The sequence below is a fragment of the Bombina bombina genome, chromosome 4 (genome assembly GCF_027579735.1).
Source record: "Bombina bombina isolate aBomBom1 chromosome 4, aBomBom1.pri, whole genome shotgun sequence".
NCBI lineage: Eukaryota > Metazoa > Chordata > Amphibia > Anura > Bombinatoridae > Bombina > Bombina bombina.
Genome location: NC_069502.1, coordinates 305,024,579 through 305,040,945, shown reverse-complemented (window position 1 = coordinate 305,040,945; position 16,367 = coordinate 305,024,579). Strand labels below are relative to the sequence as shown.

Sequence of the window (16,367 nt, the reverse complement as noted above, 5' to 3'; positions counted from 1 at the left end):
ATTATTTTTGCACTTCTCTTCTCAGTCTTATTCCTGGCACCCTGACAAAACCCTAAACTAGCTATAATATAACTAATAGTTACATTGTAGCTATCTTAGGGTTTATTTTTATTTTTATTTTTTTCAAGTTTGTATTTATTTTAACTAGGTACAATAGTTATTAAATAGTTATTAACTATTTAATAACTTCCTAGTTAAAATAAATACAAATATACCTGTAAAATAAAACCTAACCTAAGTTACAATTACACCTAACACTACACTATAATTAAATAAATTCCCTAAACTAAATACAATTAAATACAATTAAATAAAATTATCTAAAGTACAAAAAAAACAAACACTAAATTACAGAAAATAATAAACAAATTACAAGATTTTTAAACTAATTACACCTAATCTAATCCCCCTAACAAAATAAAAAAGCCCCCCCGAAATAAAAAAGCCCTACCCTACACTAAATTACAAATAGGCCTTAAAAAGGCCTTTTGCGGGGCATTGCCCCAAAGTAATCAGCTCTTTTACCTGTAAAAAAAATTTACAAACCCCCCCCAACATTAAAACCCACCACCCACACAACCAACCCTACTCTAAAACCCAACCAATACCCCCTTAAAAAAACCTAACACTAACCCCTTGAAGATCACCTTACCGTGAGAAGTCTTCACCCAACCGGGCCGAGTCCTCAACGAATCCGGCAGAAGTGGTCCTCCAGATGGGCAGAAGTGGTCCTCCAGACGGGCAGAATTCTTCATCCAGACGGCATCTTCTATCTTCATCCATCCGGCGCGGAGCGGGTCCATCTTCAAGACATCCGACGCGGAGCATCCTCTTCTGATGACGTCTTCTTGTTGAATGAAGGTACCTTTAAGTGACGTCATCCAAGATGGCGTCCCTTCAATTCCGATTGGCTGATAGAATTCTATCAGCCAATCGGAATTAAAGTAGAAAAAATCCTATTGGCTGATCCAATCAGCCAATAGGATTGAGCTTGCATTCTATTGGCTGTTCCAATCAGCCAATAGAATGCGAGCTCAATCCTATTGGCTGATTGGATCAGCCAATAGGATTGAGCTTAAATCCTATTGGCTGATTGCATCAGCCAATAGGATTTTTTCTACCTTAATTCCGATTGGCTGATAGAATTCTATCAGCCAATCGGAATTGAAGGGACGCCATCTTGGATGATGTCACTTAAAGGTACTTTCATTCAACAAGAAGACGTCGTCAGAAGAGGATGCTCCGCGTCGGATGTCTTGAAGATGGACCCGCTCTGCACCGGATGGATGAAGATAGAAGATGCCGTCTGGATGAACACTTCTGCCCGTCTAGAGGACCACTTCTGCCCATCTGGAGGACCACTTCTGCTGGATTCGTTGAGGACTTCGGCCCGGTTGGGTGAAGACTTCTCACGGTAAGGTGATCTTCAAGGGGTTAGTGTTAGGTTTTTTTAAGGGGGTATTGGGTGGGTTTTAGAGTAGGGTTGGTTGTGTGGGTGGTGGGTTTTAATGTTGGGGGGGGGTTGTAATTTTTTTTTACAGGTAAAAGAGCTGATTACTTTGGGGCAATGCCCAGCAAAAGGCCCTTTTAAGGGCTATTTGTAATTTAGTGTAGGGTAGGGCTTTTTTATTTTGGGGGGGCTTTTTTATTTTGTTAGGGGGATTAGATTAGGTGTAATTAGTTTAAAAATCTTGTAATTTGTTTATTTTCTGTAACTTAGTGTTAGTTTGTTTTTGTACTAATAATATATATAAGATAATTTTATTTAATTCTATTTAGTTTAGGGAATTTATTTAATTATAGTGTAGTGTTAGGTGTAATTTTAACTTAGGTTAGGTTTTATTTTACAGCTATATTTGTATTTATTTTAACTAGGAAGTTATTAAATAGTTAATAACTATTTAATAACTATTGTACCTAGTTAAAATAAATATAAACTTGCCTGTAAAATAAAAATAAACCCTAAGATAGCTACAATGTAACTATTAGTTATATTGTAGCTAGGTTAGGGTTTATTTTATAGGTAAGTATTTAGTTTTAAATATGAGTAATTTATTTAATGCTAGTAATATTTATTTAGATTTATTTAAATTAGATTTAAGTTAGGGGGTGTTAGGGTTAGGGTTAGACTTAGGTTTAGGGGATAATAAATTTAATATAGTGGCAGCGGTGTAGGGGGCAGCAGATTAGGGGTTAACAAGTATAATGTAGGTGGCGGCGGTGTAGGGCGGCAGATTAGGGGTTAATAAGTATAATGTAGGTGGTGGCGGTGTAGGGGGGGCAGATTAGGGGTTAATAAGTATAATGTAGGTGGCTGCGGTGTGGGGGGGGCAGATTAGGGGTGTATAGACTCGGGGTACATGTTAGGGTGTTAGGTGTAAACGTTACCATAGGAATCAATGGGATATCGGGCAGCAGCGAACATGAGCTTTCGCTGCTTTCAGATTCCCATTGATTCCTATGGTATCCGCCACCTCCAGGGCGGCAGATTGAAAACCAGGTATGCTGTGCCGGAATAGTGGCGAACGTACCTGGTAGAAATTTGATAACTAGCAAAAGTAGTCAGATTGTGCCGAATTTGCATTCGGAACATCTGTAATGACGTAAGCATCGATCTGTGTCGGACTGAGGCCGGCGGATCATATGTTACGTCACAAAATTTTACTTTTGCCGGTCTGTAGGGTTTGATAACTAAGGGGAATCAGGCTCGCCACAAAATACGATGCGGAATTCCAGCGTATTTGTGGTTGACGACTTGATAAATAGATGCCAGTGAGTTCTTTTCAGTAAGGATTTTTTTTTAACACTATTGTGGTAATATGGCATTACCTATAAGTGAAACAATTTGACTTCAAACTGTTTTCTTTACTCAAAGAATATATCCAGCATGATAATAATGTCATATTGTGGAGTTGTAATTATACAATAAATTTTCCATGAGCACAGGGAATTTTACAGCAATAAAACAGTGGTTAGGTGTCTTTCAGTTCAAGCAGTTTATTTAAAAGATAAAACAATTTATATTGGAAGAGAATAATGAGTAACTTTAATAGATCACGTAAAGAAAATAATTCCTTTTAAGGAAAAAGTAATCACTTCTTACAGGCAGATAATGCAATACATTCTTACTGTACTTTAGCAGTAGTGTAGATAATATAATCAGTAATGTTATGTAATGCATAGTTAAAGGTATATGGCAAAGCTTTTTTATCTCAAGCTCCCACTAAATAGTCTTTAAAACTTCCCCAAAGTATAGGGTATAAAATGTTCTATTAAAGCGATATTTAAAGCAAACTTAAATTCCTCGTTAAGGGCTAGATTACAGGTGGAGCTCTAATTTATCGCGGCGTACCCGTAAATGGGCAAATTCGCCCGTTTGCGGGCATGTGATAAATAACCAGCCATTACAAGTGGATGGGTTTTGCTACCATGAGCTTGTGGTAGCAATAAGTGCCCAGAAAATTAACCAGAGATCAGATCTCTGGTTAATTTTCTTAAAGTGCCCATAATGCCCCCAAAATAAAGGGTCTTTAATTTTGTTATGAAAAACCTACTGCACTAGGCAGTTTTTAGGGGTTAAAAGTGGCGGGTGCGGGGTGTTCGAGAAAACAAAATGGAACTGAAAGTGCACTTACATTCCGGTTTATAGCAATTGTAAATATATATGTATATGCTTATATACATAATTTATATAGCTATGTGTTAATATGTGTATATGCACATATAAACACATAAATATTAATATATATATATGTGTATATATTCATATGCAAATATATTTAAAATTGCTGCCCATCACTGCGCAACTTATCCCCTTCGCTGTGCTAGGTTCTCATGCCATGGAGCCTATGGACGTGCGCTCTATTGAGCATAAAGCTTTCATGCAATGCAAAGTCACGTTCGAATTGCAGGCCACTTCAGATACCAGCTCACAATTGCATGCGCTGGTATTACGAGTGGAGCACAAATATCGCGCTTGCGAAAACGCAATTTTGCACTCCACTTGTGATCTGGCCCTACGTGTTTAATTAGACATAGTAAAAAAAAAATAACTGTTCTTTGCCTTTCCCTTATTAATTTTGTGAGCTTTTCCTTTAATTTAACACTGAACATTGTATTTGCACTGTCTCCAGAGAGCTGTAGTGTGATTTGCTGGGCCAGTACAGTAGTTCATTTATATATTTCCCTTTATCTAAGGAGATTAGATAAATATGCCCATTTGTCTATTCATATGAAGTGTCTGTTGACTTCAAAACGAAATAACTGTTAGAAATTGAATTGTGCACATTTAATTTGTTTTATATTTGCAATGCAATCCATAACTTTTTGTATAAACATAATTCAGACAGAGTGTAACAAGCACGCGTCTTCTCAGTGTCAGGTGTAGTGCTGTTGTTTTGAATGTAACAAACTGGAATAAATGGCTGAGAGGCTCAGTTCACCACAAGTTCTTACTGATGCACTGATCATTAACACAGTGTTCCAATAGAGGCCAGAGGTAAGAGAGCAATGGGACTAAACTTAGTAGCTGAACTCTCTCTAGTACTTTAATCAGCTCCAACAAAGCAAACAACAATTAAATACTAGAAAGTAACTAAGTTTATAAATTTGAAAATCAAAGAAAGACTTATCTGTGTATAAGTTTAGTCTCACTATCCAGATGAATGCAACTTGAATAAATTACTTAATGCCGATCTTCTGATAGAAGACAGTCTGGGTCAAGGCCTCACAGGGAAAAGCAGCACAAAATTATTTAACAAATGCAGAGTCCACAAACAAGACAAAGTCAAATACCAAGTCAGTCACAAACAAGGGGTTAAAACTAAAGCGTAGTCAGGGGAAATAGAAGTCTAACATGTATGTCCAAGTATTAACTGCCAGAGAGCTTCAGTAACTTAATATACAAGCAACCACATGCTACAAACAAAGAGCTAATATAGACTACTGAAATTAATGCCTAATTGAAATTCAAGGCCTCCTTAATTGTACAGTATGCCTAATAGCAGTAGGAACAGAAATCACTCTTTAAGACATACACTTATCATGGCACAGAGCATACTATTTCAAACAGTTTTCCAGTTTACTTCTATTAGCAAATTTGATTCATTCTCTTGGTATCCTTTGTTGAAGGAGCATTAATGCACTACTGGCAGCTAGCTGAATATATTGCATTGCCCCTCCTCAACCTACCTAGGTATGCTTTAAAACAAAGTATAGAAAGAAGTAAATTAGATAATAGAAGGAAAGCGTTTAAAATTGCATGCTCTGTTTGAGTCATGAAGTATAATTTTCACTTAAAGGTGCAGTATACACCAATTTTCATATAACTGCATGTAATAGACACTACTATAAAGAATAATATGCACAGTTACTGATATAACAATCCAGTATAAAACTGTTTAAAAACTTACTTAGAAGCTCCCAGTTTAGCTCTGTTGAAAAGGTTAGCTGGAACACCCACTAAAAGTGGTTGTATACGAAAAAGAGAAGATACTCCCCCCTTCCTCTGCATATGAAAAGACTCTTTACACAAAAAGGAGCAAGCTGGAGTATGTATACGTCGGTATTCTCGTAAAACTTTGGGCTTGGTTAGAAGTCTGAAAATCAGCACAATGTTATTAAAAAATAAGCAAAACTATTCTCTCTCTCTCTCTCTCTCTCTCTCTCTCTCTCTCTCTCTCATAAATATTGCAACACTAAAAGATACAATTTAGACACAATTCATATACTGAATAGATATCATAAGGCAAATGCAAAAGTCCCAAAATGAATTGTTTTGTGATCTCAAAATCTGATATTCGAGTACAGCGTGTACAGCAAAAATATGCAGGCAGCTCTTCATAGAGTGAGATGGCCACTCACTTTAACGATAACCTATAAAAAAAAGTACAAAAAGAAGGCGCCCATAGCGTAATATGTTCCAACAAATGACACAGTTAATGCAGGGAGATGAAAATGCCCTCACATTCAGGAAAGCACAATCAAATGCTATACAGGCAGGCCAGAAATTTTAGAGTATGCTGGCTAACTCTCTCTCAAGGACAGCAGACGTGATATAGTTGTGTCTTCCTTAGAATAAATTAAAAACAAACTACCATAGCGTAATATGTAAAAGCATATAGTAGTATAAAAATAGAAATATTCAACTCACATTTGGTGATGCACTGTCAAGTGATATAAGCGCAGGCCAGATATTCAGGAGTAGTCTGGCTAACTCATTCACAATGTCAGAAGCATCAGTGGGGAGTGTCTCAGTCTTGGGAGCAATAGGATCCACACGATAGCCAAAGTGTTTTCAAAATTGGTATCAGTCAGCTGGATTCCCAAAAAAGTGTATAAAGCTCAGTCTTGATATAAAATGTTAACAATACTTTAATATCAAATACTCAGATTCAGCCTGATGAAACAGTGTAACAACTGAGAAACGCGTCGCTGTATCTGAGTATTTGATATTAAAGTATTTTTTAACATTTTATATCAAGACTGAGCTTTATACACTTTTTTGGGGAATCCAGCTGATTGATACCAATTTTGAAAACACTTTGGCTATAGTGTGGATCCTATTGCTCCCAAGACTGAGACACTCCCCACTGATGCTATTTGTTTTAGATTGTAAAATCTCTTGTGAACGCTCTTCACTATTCTAGTAGCGTTCTGTCTAAGGCTGCTATTTTAAATGTATGTAATGTAATAATATATAATGTAACCTTAGGATTAGTCCACTTTCGATTGCTACAATCTATTAGAACAAAACAACAAGAATAGTATAAAATCCCTCTGGGCTATGGTATAACCTTTATAATTTGTGTTTATGACTAAATCAAACCTGTATTTCTGTTACAGATATTGATAACAGTGGCTATGTCAATGATTATGAGCTCCATGACTTGCTCAAAGAAGCCAGTGTTCCTTTGCCTGGCTATAAGGTCAGAGAAATTATAGAAAAAATATTTTCAGCAGCGGATCGCAACAAGGATGGAAAGATAGACTTTGAAGAATTTGTGGGGGTGAGTCAAGAAGTTATTCATCTTTAATAATGACACAAACAGCAAAGAACAGGACAAATGTACAAGTATAGACATAAAATATATACAAATTATATAAACAGATCTTAGATGCAAGCATTATGAAAAGGTTTCATATTGTGCTTTGACCCATGCACCTTAGAGTCCAAAAAGCAAATTCTGTAATCTGCAAATGCTGCAAATCAAATAGCTGACAAACAATTTGCAGCTTTTTGGCATCTCCTTTTAGCAACAGTGTTTACATAAAAAACAAGAAGTGTTTAGTGTCTCTTTAATTATATGTTAAGCTAAAAAAGAAACAGTTTTAGTAGCTGGACTGAAAAGCCAGTCCTGAGCAGGATATATGGTATGCTGATTCTGATTGGCTTACCTGCTGTGTTGTGCTACAACTTATTGCAGTCTCAATTGAGGCTTCAGCTGTGTGTCTAAACTATTTGTTGGTGTTAAACACAAGTACTAAAATAACATTCTCTAACCTAATACATAAAAAAATAATTTATAGATATATTAGATATGGTCTAACACAGTGGTTCCCAAACTTTTTCAGCTCAATGCCCCTTGGTTCTATAAACTCACCTTCGGTGCCACCCCCTTACATATACCATAACAATAATATTCAGGCCAGAATTGCACAACCCCTAATAAAGATAATGGCACAGTACAATCTAAAGGAGAAACTATTAAACAAATTAAAATTTTAAAATACATTTTTAATTTTATTAAAACTTTATTATCTTTATATTCTGATACCAGCTTTTTAAATTTGATAGTCACTATGCAAGAGACTTACTAACCACATGCTCAATTTCTTTCATAAGGTATTGAGAGTCCACGAGCCATTCAACTTCCAACCACTAGGAGGAGGCAAAGATTCCTAAAGCCCTAAGAGAACTTAAAGGAACATGAAACCCAAATGTTTTCTTTCTTGATTTAGAAAGTGCAGGCATTATTAAACAACTTTCTAATTTACTTCTATTATCTCATTTGCTTCATTCTCTTGATATCCTTTGCTGAAAAGCATATCTATATAGGCTCAGTAGCTGCTAATTGGTGACTGCAAAAGATGCTTAGTGTAATTGGCTCATCTATGTGCATTGCTATGTTTTCAACAAAGGATATCTAAAGAATAAAGCAAATTAGATGATAGAAGTAAATTGAAATGTTATTTAAAATTGTATTCTCTATCTGAATAATGAAATACATTTTTTGGGGTTTAATGTCCCTTTAATTCCTCTCATCTCTCCAGTATTCTAGTCTTTTCTTTGCCTCATAGGAGGAAGGGGAAGAATTAAGGCACTCTAGATTCTTCATTGAGAGGGGGTTCTCAGACCAATTTGAGACCCATTTTCCCCTCAGAGAGCTGCTATTAAGAGAAAGAGGGGAGATTGGAGTATTGGGCAGTGACAGAATCACTCACAGTGGTGGAGGTAGTCACAAGACTGCCACAAATGTTGATGTACATCATAGCTAGGGGACATACACATCTGACAGACATTCCTTCTTTATTACTTAGACTTTTCATACTCTAGTAATCATGGAAACTTTATTTTGTGTTAATAGCTGCTAATTAATATTCAGCTTATTCACCTGAGAGTTACATCTCAATGTAACCTTATACCCTCTGTTATATACACAGTAAAAGGGATTTAACTGTTTGGCTTTCATGATCTGTCTCAGGATATTTTGTGAGAGCCTCATTGTCTGGAACAGTTGCTTTAAATGAAGATTAGTAGAAGCCATGTAGATTGAAAAGTAATAGATATTTATTTGAATAACAACATTCTTAGGATGAACAAATACTTGCAGGTATATTAAGTACAAACTATTCAGGTGTGTATTGTCCACAAATGCCAGGAGTCCAGGAGTGGCATGAAATTAACTTGTAAAGAGAGATGCAGATTCAAAAGTAAAGTCTCTCTAAAGTCCAGACAGGAAACCAGGGTCCAGTCAAGGTAGGTAAAGTTCTGTAGAAATGGAAGATATATAGAGGGCGACTCCTAGTGCAGATCAGTTAGCTTTAAATTCTCCCACTAACAACTCCCCTTGGAAGAATACTCACACAGTGGGAAGCACACTATAGTGCTAATGCAGCCTGCTGGGTATATTGCAGTGGCCCAGCGCACATATACACTCTGGTAATGAACAGTTCCAAGGTTTTTTTGCAGGATGTTCCAATAAAACAACAGGAGACTTCAGTGGATAAAAGGAACTTTATAAAAATCAATATATCATATAAAAACAGTCAGTAAAACACGCTACGCGTTTCTCAGAGTTAACCACTCTGTTTCCTCAGGCAAGTAATCATAGGTAAAGTTCTGGCTTGTGACAAAACAGAATCAATGTAAAGACCCTGTGCAGCCTAACAGCCAGCCTTAAAGGGACACTTAACCCCAAATATTTTCTTTCGTGATTCAGATAGAGCATGACATTTTAAGCACATTTCTAATTTACTCCTATTATTAAATTTTCTTGATTCTCTTGGTATCTTTATTTGAAATGCAAGAATGTAAGTTTAGATGCCGGCCCATTGTTGGTGAACAACCTGGGTTGTCCTTGCTGATTGGTGGATAAATTCATCCACCAATAAAAAAGTGCTATCCAGAGTACTGAACCAAAAAAAGCTTAGATGCCTTCTTTTACAAATAAAGATAGCAAAATAACGAAGAAAATTTGATAATAGGAGTAAATTAGAAAGTTGCTTAAAATTGCATGCTCTATCTGAATCATGAAAGAAAAAATTGGGTTCAGTGTTCCTATAAATAGGGAGGCTTTGCACAGAGTTGGCTCTGAGTAAATCCAAAATTGAGAGTACGTGTGTTTTGCACAGGTGTAATTACAAATAAGATAAATACACTTTAGGCTGATCTTTTAAGCTGCCTGATATTGCATTATAGTTTCTGGACTGCTAGAACTGACTGTGGCTCAACACAAAAGGAAACAGAGTAGTAAAGTACAGAGCCATGGGTTCAAATCCCCTCACAGGGCTCTAATATATTTATCTGTTTATATTTGTGTGTATATATATATGTCTGTAAATAAATATATACACATATAAATAAATATATATGTACACATACGTATATAGGAAAAAATTAAATATATATATACACACATATATATATATGTACTGTATATATATATATATATATATATATATATACAAAACACGGAAGGGAACTGCACTCTCATACCGGACCGGGTACACATCCTATGACCCTGCAACATGCTCAGCCCTGGGTGCCACTGGCACTCACAGGAAGCTGTGCTGTCCCCAGAGCCACAAGCAGTTAACCCCAGACAGGTCTGGGTGCAAGAACCATAGGGGAAATTACAAAACAAATTAATACAACACACAGAGGAAACCCAGCACTCACTTACAAGCTCTCAGCTAAGATTTAAAAGCAAAAATGGAAAGGTTAGTCACCGCATCTGGCCAAATGGGACAAGCTCAGGTACCACGTCAAGGTCCTCTCCAATACCTGAGACCCTAAAACAGCCACACAATGCAAGCTTTCAAATCCAAACAAACTGAAAACAAGGAAGGGTGCACAGGAATATGTAACCACCCTAGACATATACAAAACACGGAAGGGAACTGCACTCTCATACCGGACCGGGTACACATCCTATGACCCTGCAACATGCTCAGCCCTGGGTGCCACTGGCACTCACAGGAAGCTGTGCTGTCCCCAGAGCCACAAGCAGTTAACCCACCCCAGACAGGTCTGGGTGCAAGAACCATAGGGAAAATTACAAAACAAATTAATACAACACACAGAGAAAACCCAGCACTCACTTACAAGCTCTCAGCTAAGTGTGCGCGCGGTGCACGATGCAAGCTTTGAAAGTTTTGTATATGTCTAGGGTGGTTACATATTCCTGTGCACCCTTCCTTGTTTTCAGTTTGTTTGGATTTGAAAGCTTGCATTGTGTGGCTGTTTTAGGGTCTCAGGTATTGGAGAGGACCTTGACGTGGTACCTGAGTTTGTCCCATTTGGCCAGATGCGGTGACTAACCTTTCCATTTTTGCTTTTAAATCTTAGCTGAGAGCTTGTAAGTGAGTGCTGGGTTTTCTCTGTGTGTTGTATTAATTTGTTTTGTAATTTTCCCTATGGTTCTTGCACCCAGACCTGTCTGGGGTTAACTGCTTGTGGCTCTGGGGACAGCACAGTTTCCTGTGAGTGCCAGTGGCACCCAGGGCTGAGCATGTTGCAGGGTCATAGGATGTGTACCCGGTCCGGTATGAGAGTGCAGTTCCCTTCCGTGTTTTGTATATGTCTAGGGTGGTTACATATTCCTGTGCACCGTTCCTTGTTTTCAGTTTGTTTGGATTTGAAAGCTTGCATTGTGTGGCTGTTTTAGGGTCTCAGGTATTGGAGAGGACCTTGACGTGGTACCTGAGCTTGTCCCATTTGGCCAGATGCGGTGACTAACCTTTCCATTTTTGCTTTTAAATCTTAGCTGAGAGCTTGTAAGTGAGTGCTGGGTTTTCTCTGTGTGTTGTATATATATATATATATATGTATACTGTATGTGTATCTCTACGTTAAAGCCCTTTGTTGTTGTTTTTTTCTAACACCCAAGATCACACATCTTTGAGCCCTTATAACTTTTGTGTGCAACATTTTTTTCAAATAAGTTTAACCCCTTAACGACATACAGGGTACGTCCTACAAAAAAGGTCCTTAACCCCTTAATGACAACTGACGTACCAGGTACGTCATGCATTAACAATCAGTTAATGACAATGGACGTACCTGGTACGTCAGTTGTCTAACAGAGTGCTGGAAGTGATCACAATCACTTCCAGCAGCTCTGAGGGTATTGCAGTGATGCCTCGATATGGAGGCATCCTGCAATACCCCTTTACAAGCCTCCGATGCAGAGAGAGCCACTCTGTGGCCCTCTCTGCACCGGTAGTGATGGTGCCGATGGTGCCTTTGTCCGGTGGGAGGAGGGAGCGTGTGCGCGCGGTGCACGATGCGAGCTCGCGTGCCCGATGCGCACGGGTGCGCGTGTGCACGTTGGTGCGAGTGCACGTGGGCGCGCATGCACGTGCACGTGCGCGCATTAGCCACACTGACACCAATGAAGGAAGGGGGAAAAAAAAAAGTTAAAAAAAAAGTTAAATTTTTTTTTTTTTTACATATAAAAGGATCTGGGAGGGGGAGGGGGTGGGGGTATTGTGGGGGGGCTGCTACACTACAGAAATATTTAAATATACAAATAAAAGTTATAAATAAAATTTAAATAGTTTGGTTTGTGGGGCCAAACTGGGTACTGGCAGACAGCTGCCAGTACCCAAGATGGCGGTAATTAGGTAGGGTAGAGGGTTAGAGAGCTGGAGGGGGGGATCAGGGAGGTTGGTGCTAAGGCAGGGGTCCATCACAACTAAAATATTTTATAATTTTTATTTAAAAAAAAAAAAACTCTTTTATTTAGTACTGGCAGACTTTCTGCCAGTACTTAAGATGGCGGTAACAATTGTGGGGTGGGGGAGGGAAGAGAGCTATTTGGGAGGGATCAGGGGGTGGGATGTGTCAGGTGGGAGGCTGATCTCTAAAATTAACCCTGCAAGCTCCCTACAAGCTACCTAATTTAACCCCTTCACTGCTGGGCATAATTCACATGTGGTGCGCAGCAGCATTTAGCGGCCTTCTAATTACCAAAAAGCAACGCCAAAGCCATATAAGTCTGCTATTTCTGAACAAAGGGGATCCCAGAGAAGCTTTTAAAACAATTTCTGCCATAATAGCACAAGCTGTTTGTAAATAATTTCAGTGAGAAACCTAAAATTGTGAAAAATGTAAAGTTTTTTTTTTTTATTTGCTCGCATTTGGTGGTGAAATGGTGGCATAAAATATACCAAAATGGTCCTAGATCAATACTTGGGGTTGTCTACTACACTACACTAAAGCTAAAATTAACCCTACAAGCTCCCTACAAGCTCCCTAATTAACCCCTTCACTCCTGGGCATAAAACATGTGTGGTGCGCAGCAGCATTTAGCGGCCTTCTAATTACCAAAAAGCAACCACAAAGCCCTATGAGTCTGTTATTTCTGAAAAAGGGGATCCCAGAGAAGCATTTACAACCATTTGTGCCATAATTGCAGAAGCTGTTTGTAAATAATTTCAGTGGGAAACCTAAAGTTTTTGACAAAATTTGTGAAAAAGTGAACTTTTTTTTTTTTATCGCATTTGGCGGTGAAATGGTGGCATGAAATATACCAAAATGGGCCTAGATCAATACTTTGGGATGTCTTCTAAAACAAAATATATACATGTCAAGGGATATTCAGGTATTCCTGACAGATATCAGGGTTCCAAAGTAACTAGCGCCCATTTTGAAAAAAAGTGGTTTGGAAATAGCAAAGTGCTACTTGTATTTATTGCCCCATAAATTGCAAAAAAAGCAAAGAACATGTAAACATTGGGTATTTCTAAACTCAGGACAAAATTTATAAACTATTTAGCATCGGTGTTTTTTGGTGATTGTAGATGTGTAACAGATTTTGGGGGTCAAAGTTAGAAAAAGTGTGTTTTTTTCCATTTTTTCCTCATATTTTATCATTTTTTTTTTAGTAAATTATAAGATATGATGAAAATAATGGTATCTTTAGAAAGTCCATTTAATGACGAGAAAAACGGTATATAATATGTGTGGGTACAGTAAACGAGTAAGAGGAAAATTACAGCTAAACGCAAACACTGCAGAAATGTAAAAATAGCCATTGTCATTAAGGGTAAGAAAATTAAAAAATAGTCCGGTCATTAAGGGGTTAACGACCAAGGACGTACCCTGTACGTCGTTGGTGTTTTCAAGCAGTGGAAGCGATCCTGATCACTTTTAGCCGCTTTCATGTTACTGCAACGATGCCTCAATATTGAGGCATCCTGCAATAACATATTTTAGCCATCTGATGCAGAGAGAACTGGGGAGGGTGGGATTTTTAGCTAAGGGATCTGGGAGGGGTGGGGGCGGTTGGATATTGGGGGGGGGGGGCAGCTACACTACAGAAAATATTTTATAAGTTTATAAAAATACCATATTTTATGGAAAACTGGGTACTGACAGACAGCTGCCAGTACCCAAGATGGCGCACAATAAGGTAGAGGGGGATGGTTAGAGTTAGAGAGCTGTTTGGGGGGGGGATCAGGGAGGTTGGGGGCTAAGGGGGGATCCTACACAGCAGAATATGTTGTTTTTTTTTGTTTTTTTTAAAAACCCTAAAAGACAAAACCCTTTTATTTTAGTACTGGCAGACTTTCTGCCAGTACTTAAGATGGCGAGAACAATTGTTGTGTGGGGGAGGGAAGAGAGCTGTTTGGGAGGGATCAGGGGGTGGGATGTGTCAGGTGGGAGGCTGATCTCTACACTAAAGCTAAAATTAACCCTGCAAGCTCCCTACAAGCTACCTAATTAACCCCTTCACGGCTGGGCATAATACACGTGTGGTGCGCAGCGGCATTTAGCGGCCTTCTAATTACCAAAAAGCAACGCCAAAGCCATATAAGTCTGCTATTTCTGAACAAAGGGGATCCCAGAGAAGCATTTACAACCATTTGTGCCATAATTGCACAAGCTGTTTGTAAATAATTTCAGTGAGAAACCTATAATTGTGAAAAATGTTACGTTTTTTTATTTGATCGCATTTAGTGGTGAAATGGTGGCATGAAATATACCAAAATGGGCCTTTTACAACCATTTGTGCCATAATTGCACAAGCTGTTTGTAAATAATTTCAGTGAGAAACCTAAAATTGTGAAAAAAATAACGTTGGTGACATGAAATATACCAAAATGGGCCTAGATCAATGCTTGGGGTTGTCTACTACACTACACGAAAGCTAAAATTAACCCTACAAGCTCCGTACATGCTCCCTAATTAAACCCTTCACTGCTGGGCATAATACGCATGTGGTGCGCAGTGGCATTTAGTGGCCTTCTAATTACCAAAAAGCAACGCCAAAGCCATATAAGTCTGCTATTTCTAAACAAAGGGGATCCCAGAGAAGCATAATTGCACAAGCTGTAAATAATTTTAGTGAGAAACCTAAAGTTTGTGAAAAAGTAAGCGATTTTTTTTATTTGATCGCATTTGGCGGTGAAATGGTGGCATGACATATACCAAAATGGACCTAGATCAATACTTTGGGTTGTCTTCTAAAACAATATATATGTCAAGGGATATTCAGGGATTCCAGTCAGATATCAGTGTTCCAATGTAACTATCGCTAATTTTGAAAAAAGTGGTTTGGAAATAGCAAAGTGCTACTTGTATTTATTGCCCTATAACTTGCAAAAAAAGCAGAGCATGTAAACATTGGGTATTTCTAAACTCAGGACAAAATTTAGAAACTATTTAGCATGGGTGTTTTTTTGTGGTTGTAGATGTGTAACAGATTTTGGGGGTCAAAGTTAGAAAAAGGTTTTTTTTTTTCCATTTTTCATCACATTTTATAATTTTTTTATAGTAAATGATAAGATTTGATGAAAATAATTATATCTTTAGAAAGTCCATTTAATGGTGAGAAAAACGGTATATAATATGTGTGGGTATAGTAAATGAGTAAGAGGAAAATTACAGCTAAACATAAACACCGCAGAAATGTAAAAATAGCCTTGGTCCCAAACGGTCAGAAAATGGAAAAGTGCTGTGGTCCTTAAGGGGTTAATTAGACAGTGTTATGAGTGTAAGTGTACTTTGTAATGTATTTTTTATGTGTTTTGTGCAACTTTTTATTTTTACGAAACAGTTAACCACAACTCTGAGATCGGTAATGATTCTAGCGTAAATCACAATTGCGCTCACATGATCACATTTACGCTCAACTTGTAATATGAGCAGTAAGCACGATGAGCGCAAACCCTTGCGATATATCCCTTATCACTCGGGAGCAAATGATTTTACTTCACTTGTAATCCGGCCCATAGTGTGTAGTAGATGAATAAGAAATCTACAATGGTTATATACACATATCCGGAGGTCAAATATTTGGCTAATACAAATATAACAAACTGAAATTGTAATGGACTCAGATTTAATATATAAATGATTAAATAGCAGAAAGCTGCAAAGGCATAGACACACACACATATATATATATATATATATATATATACATATATACAGTATATATATATATATATATATATATATATATATACACATATATATATATACATATATATACTGTACATATACATATATATATATATAGTAATAGGTGATCCCCAAAAGAGAGGACAAAAGACGGCCAAAAATCATCCACGGCTGGTTCAAAAAAGGTGTTTATTCAAGCAAGGTGCTAGTACATAAGGTGAGAGCAAAGCCTTAACAC

The 16,367-nt window shown here is 37.7% G+C and overlaps 1 protein-coding gene across 1 annotated transcript in view; it reads left to right on the top strand.

The window, feature by feature from the left end:
• The window catches only part of PLS1 (plastin 1), a 168,344-nt gene that overhangs the window by 56,878 nt on the left and 95,099 nt on the right, over window positions 1-16,367 (top strand). The window contains exon 3 of the mRNA XM_053710016.1: window positions 6,844-7,007. Coding sequence (XP_053565991.1) covers window positions 6,844-7,007 — 164 coding nt within the window. The remainder of the gene's footprint in view (window positions 1-6,843; window positions 7,008-16,367) is intronic.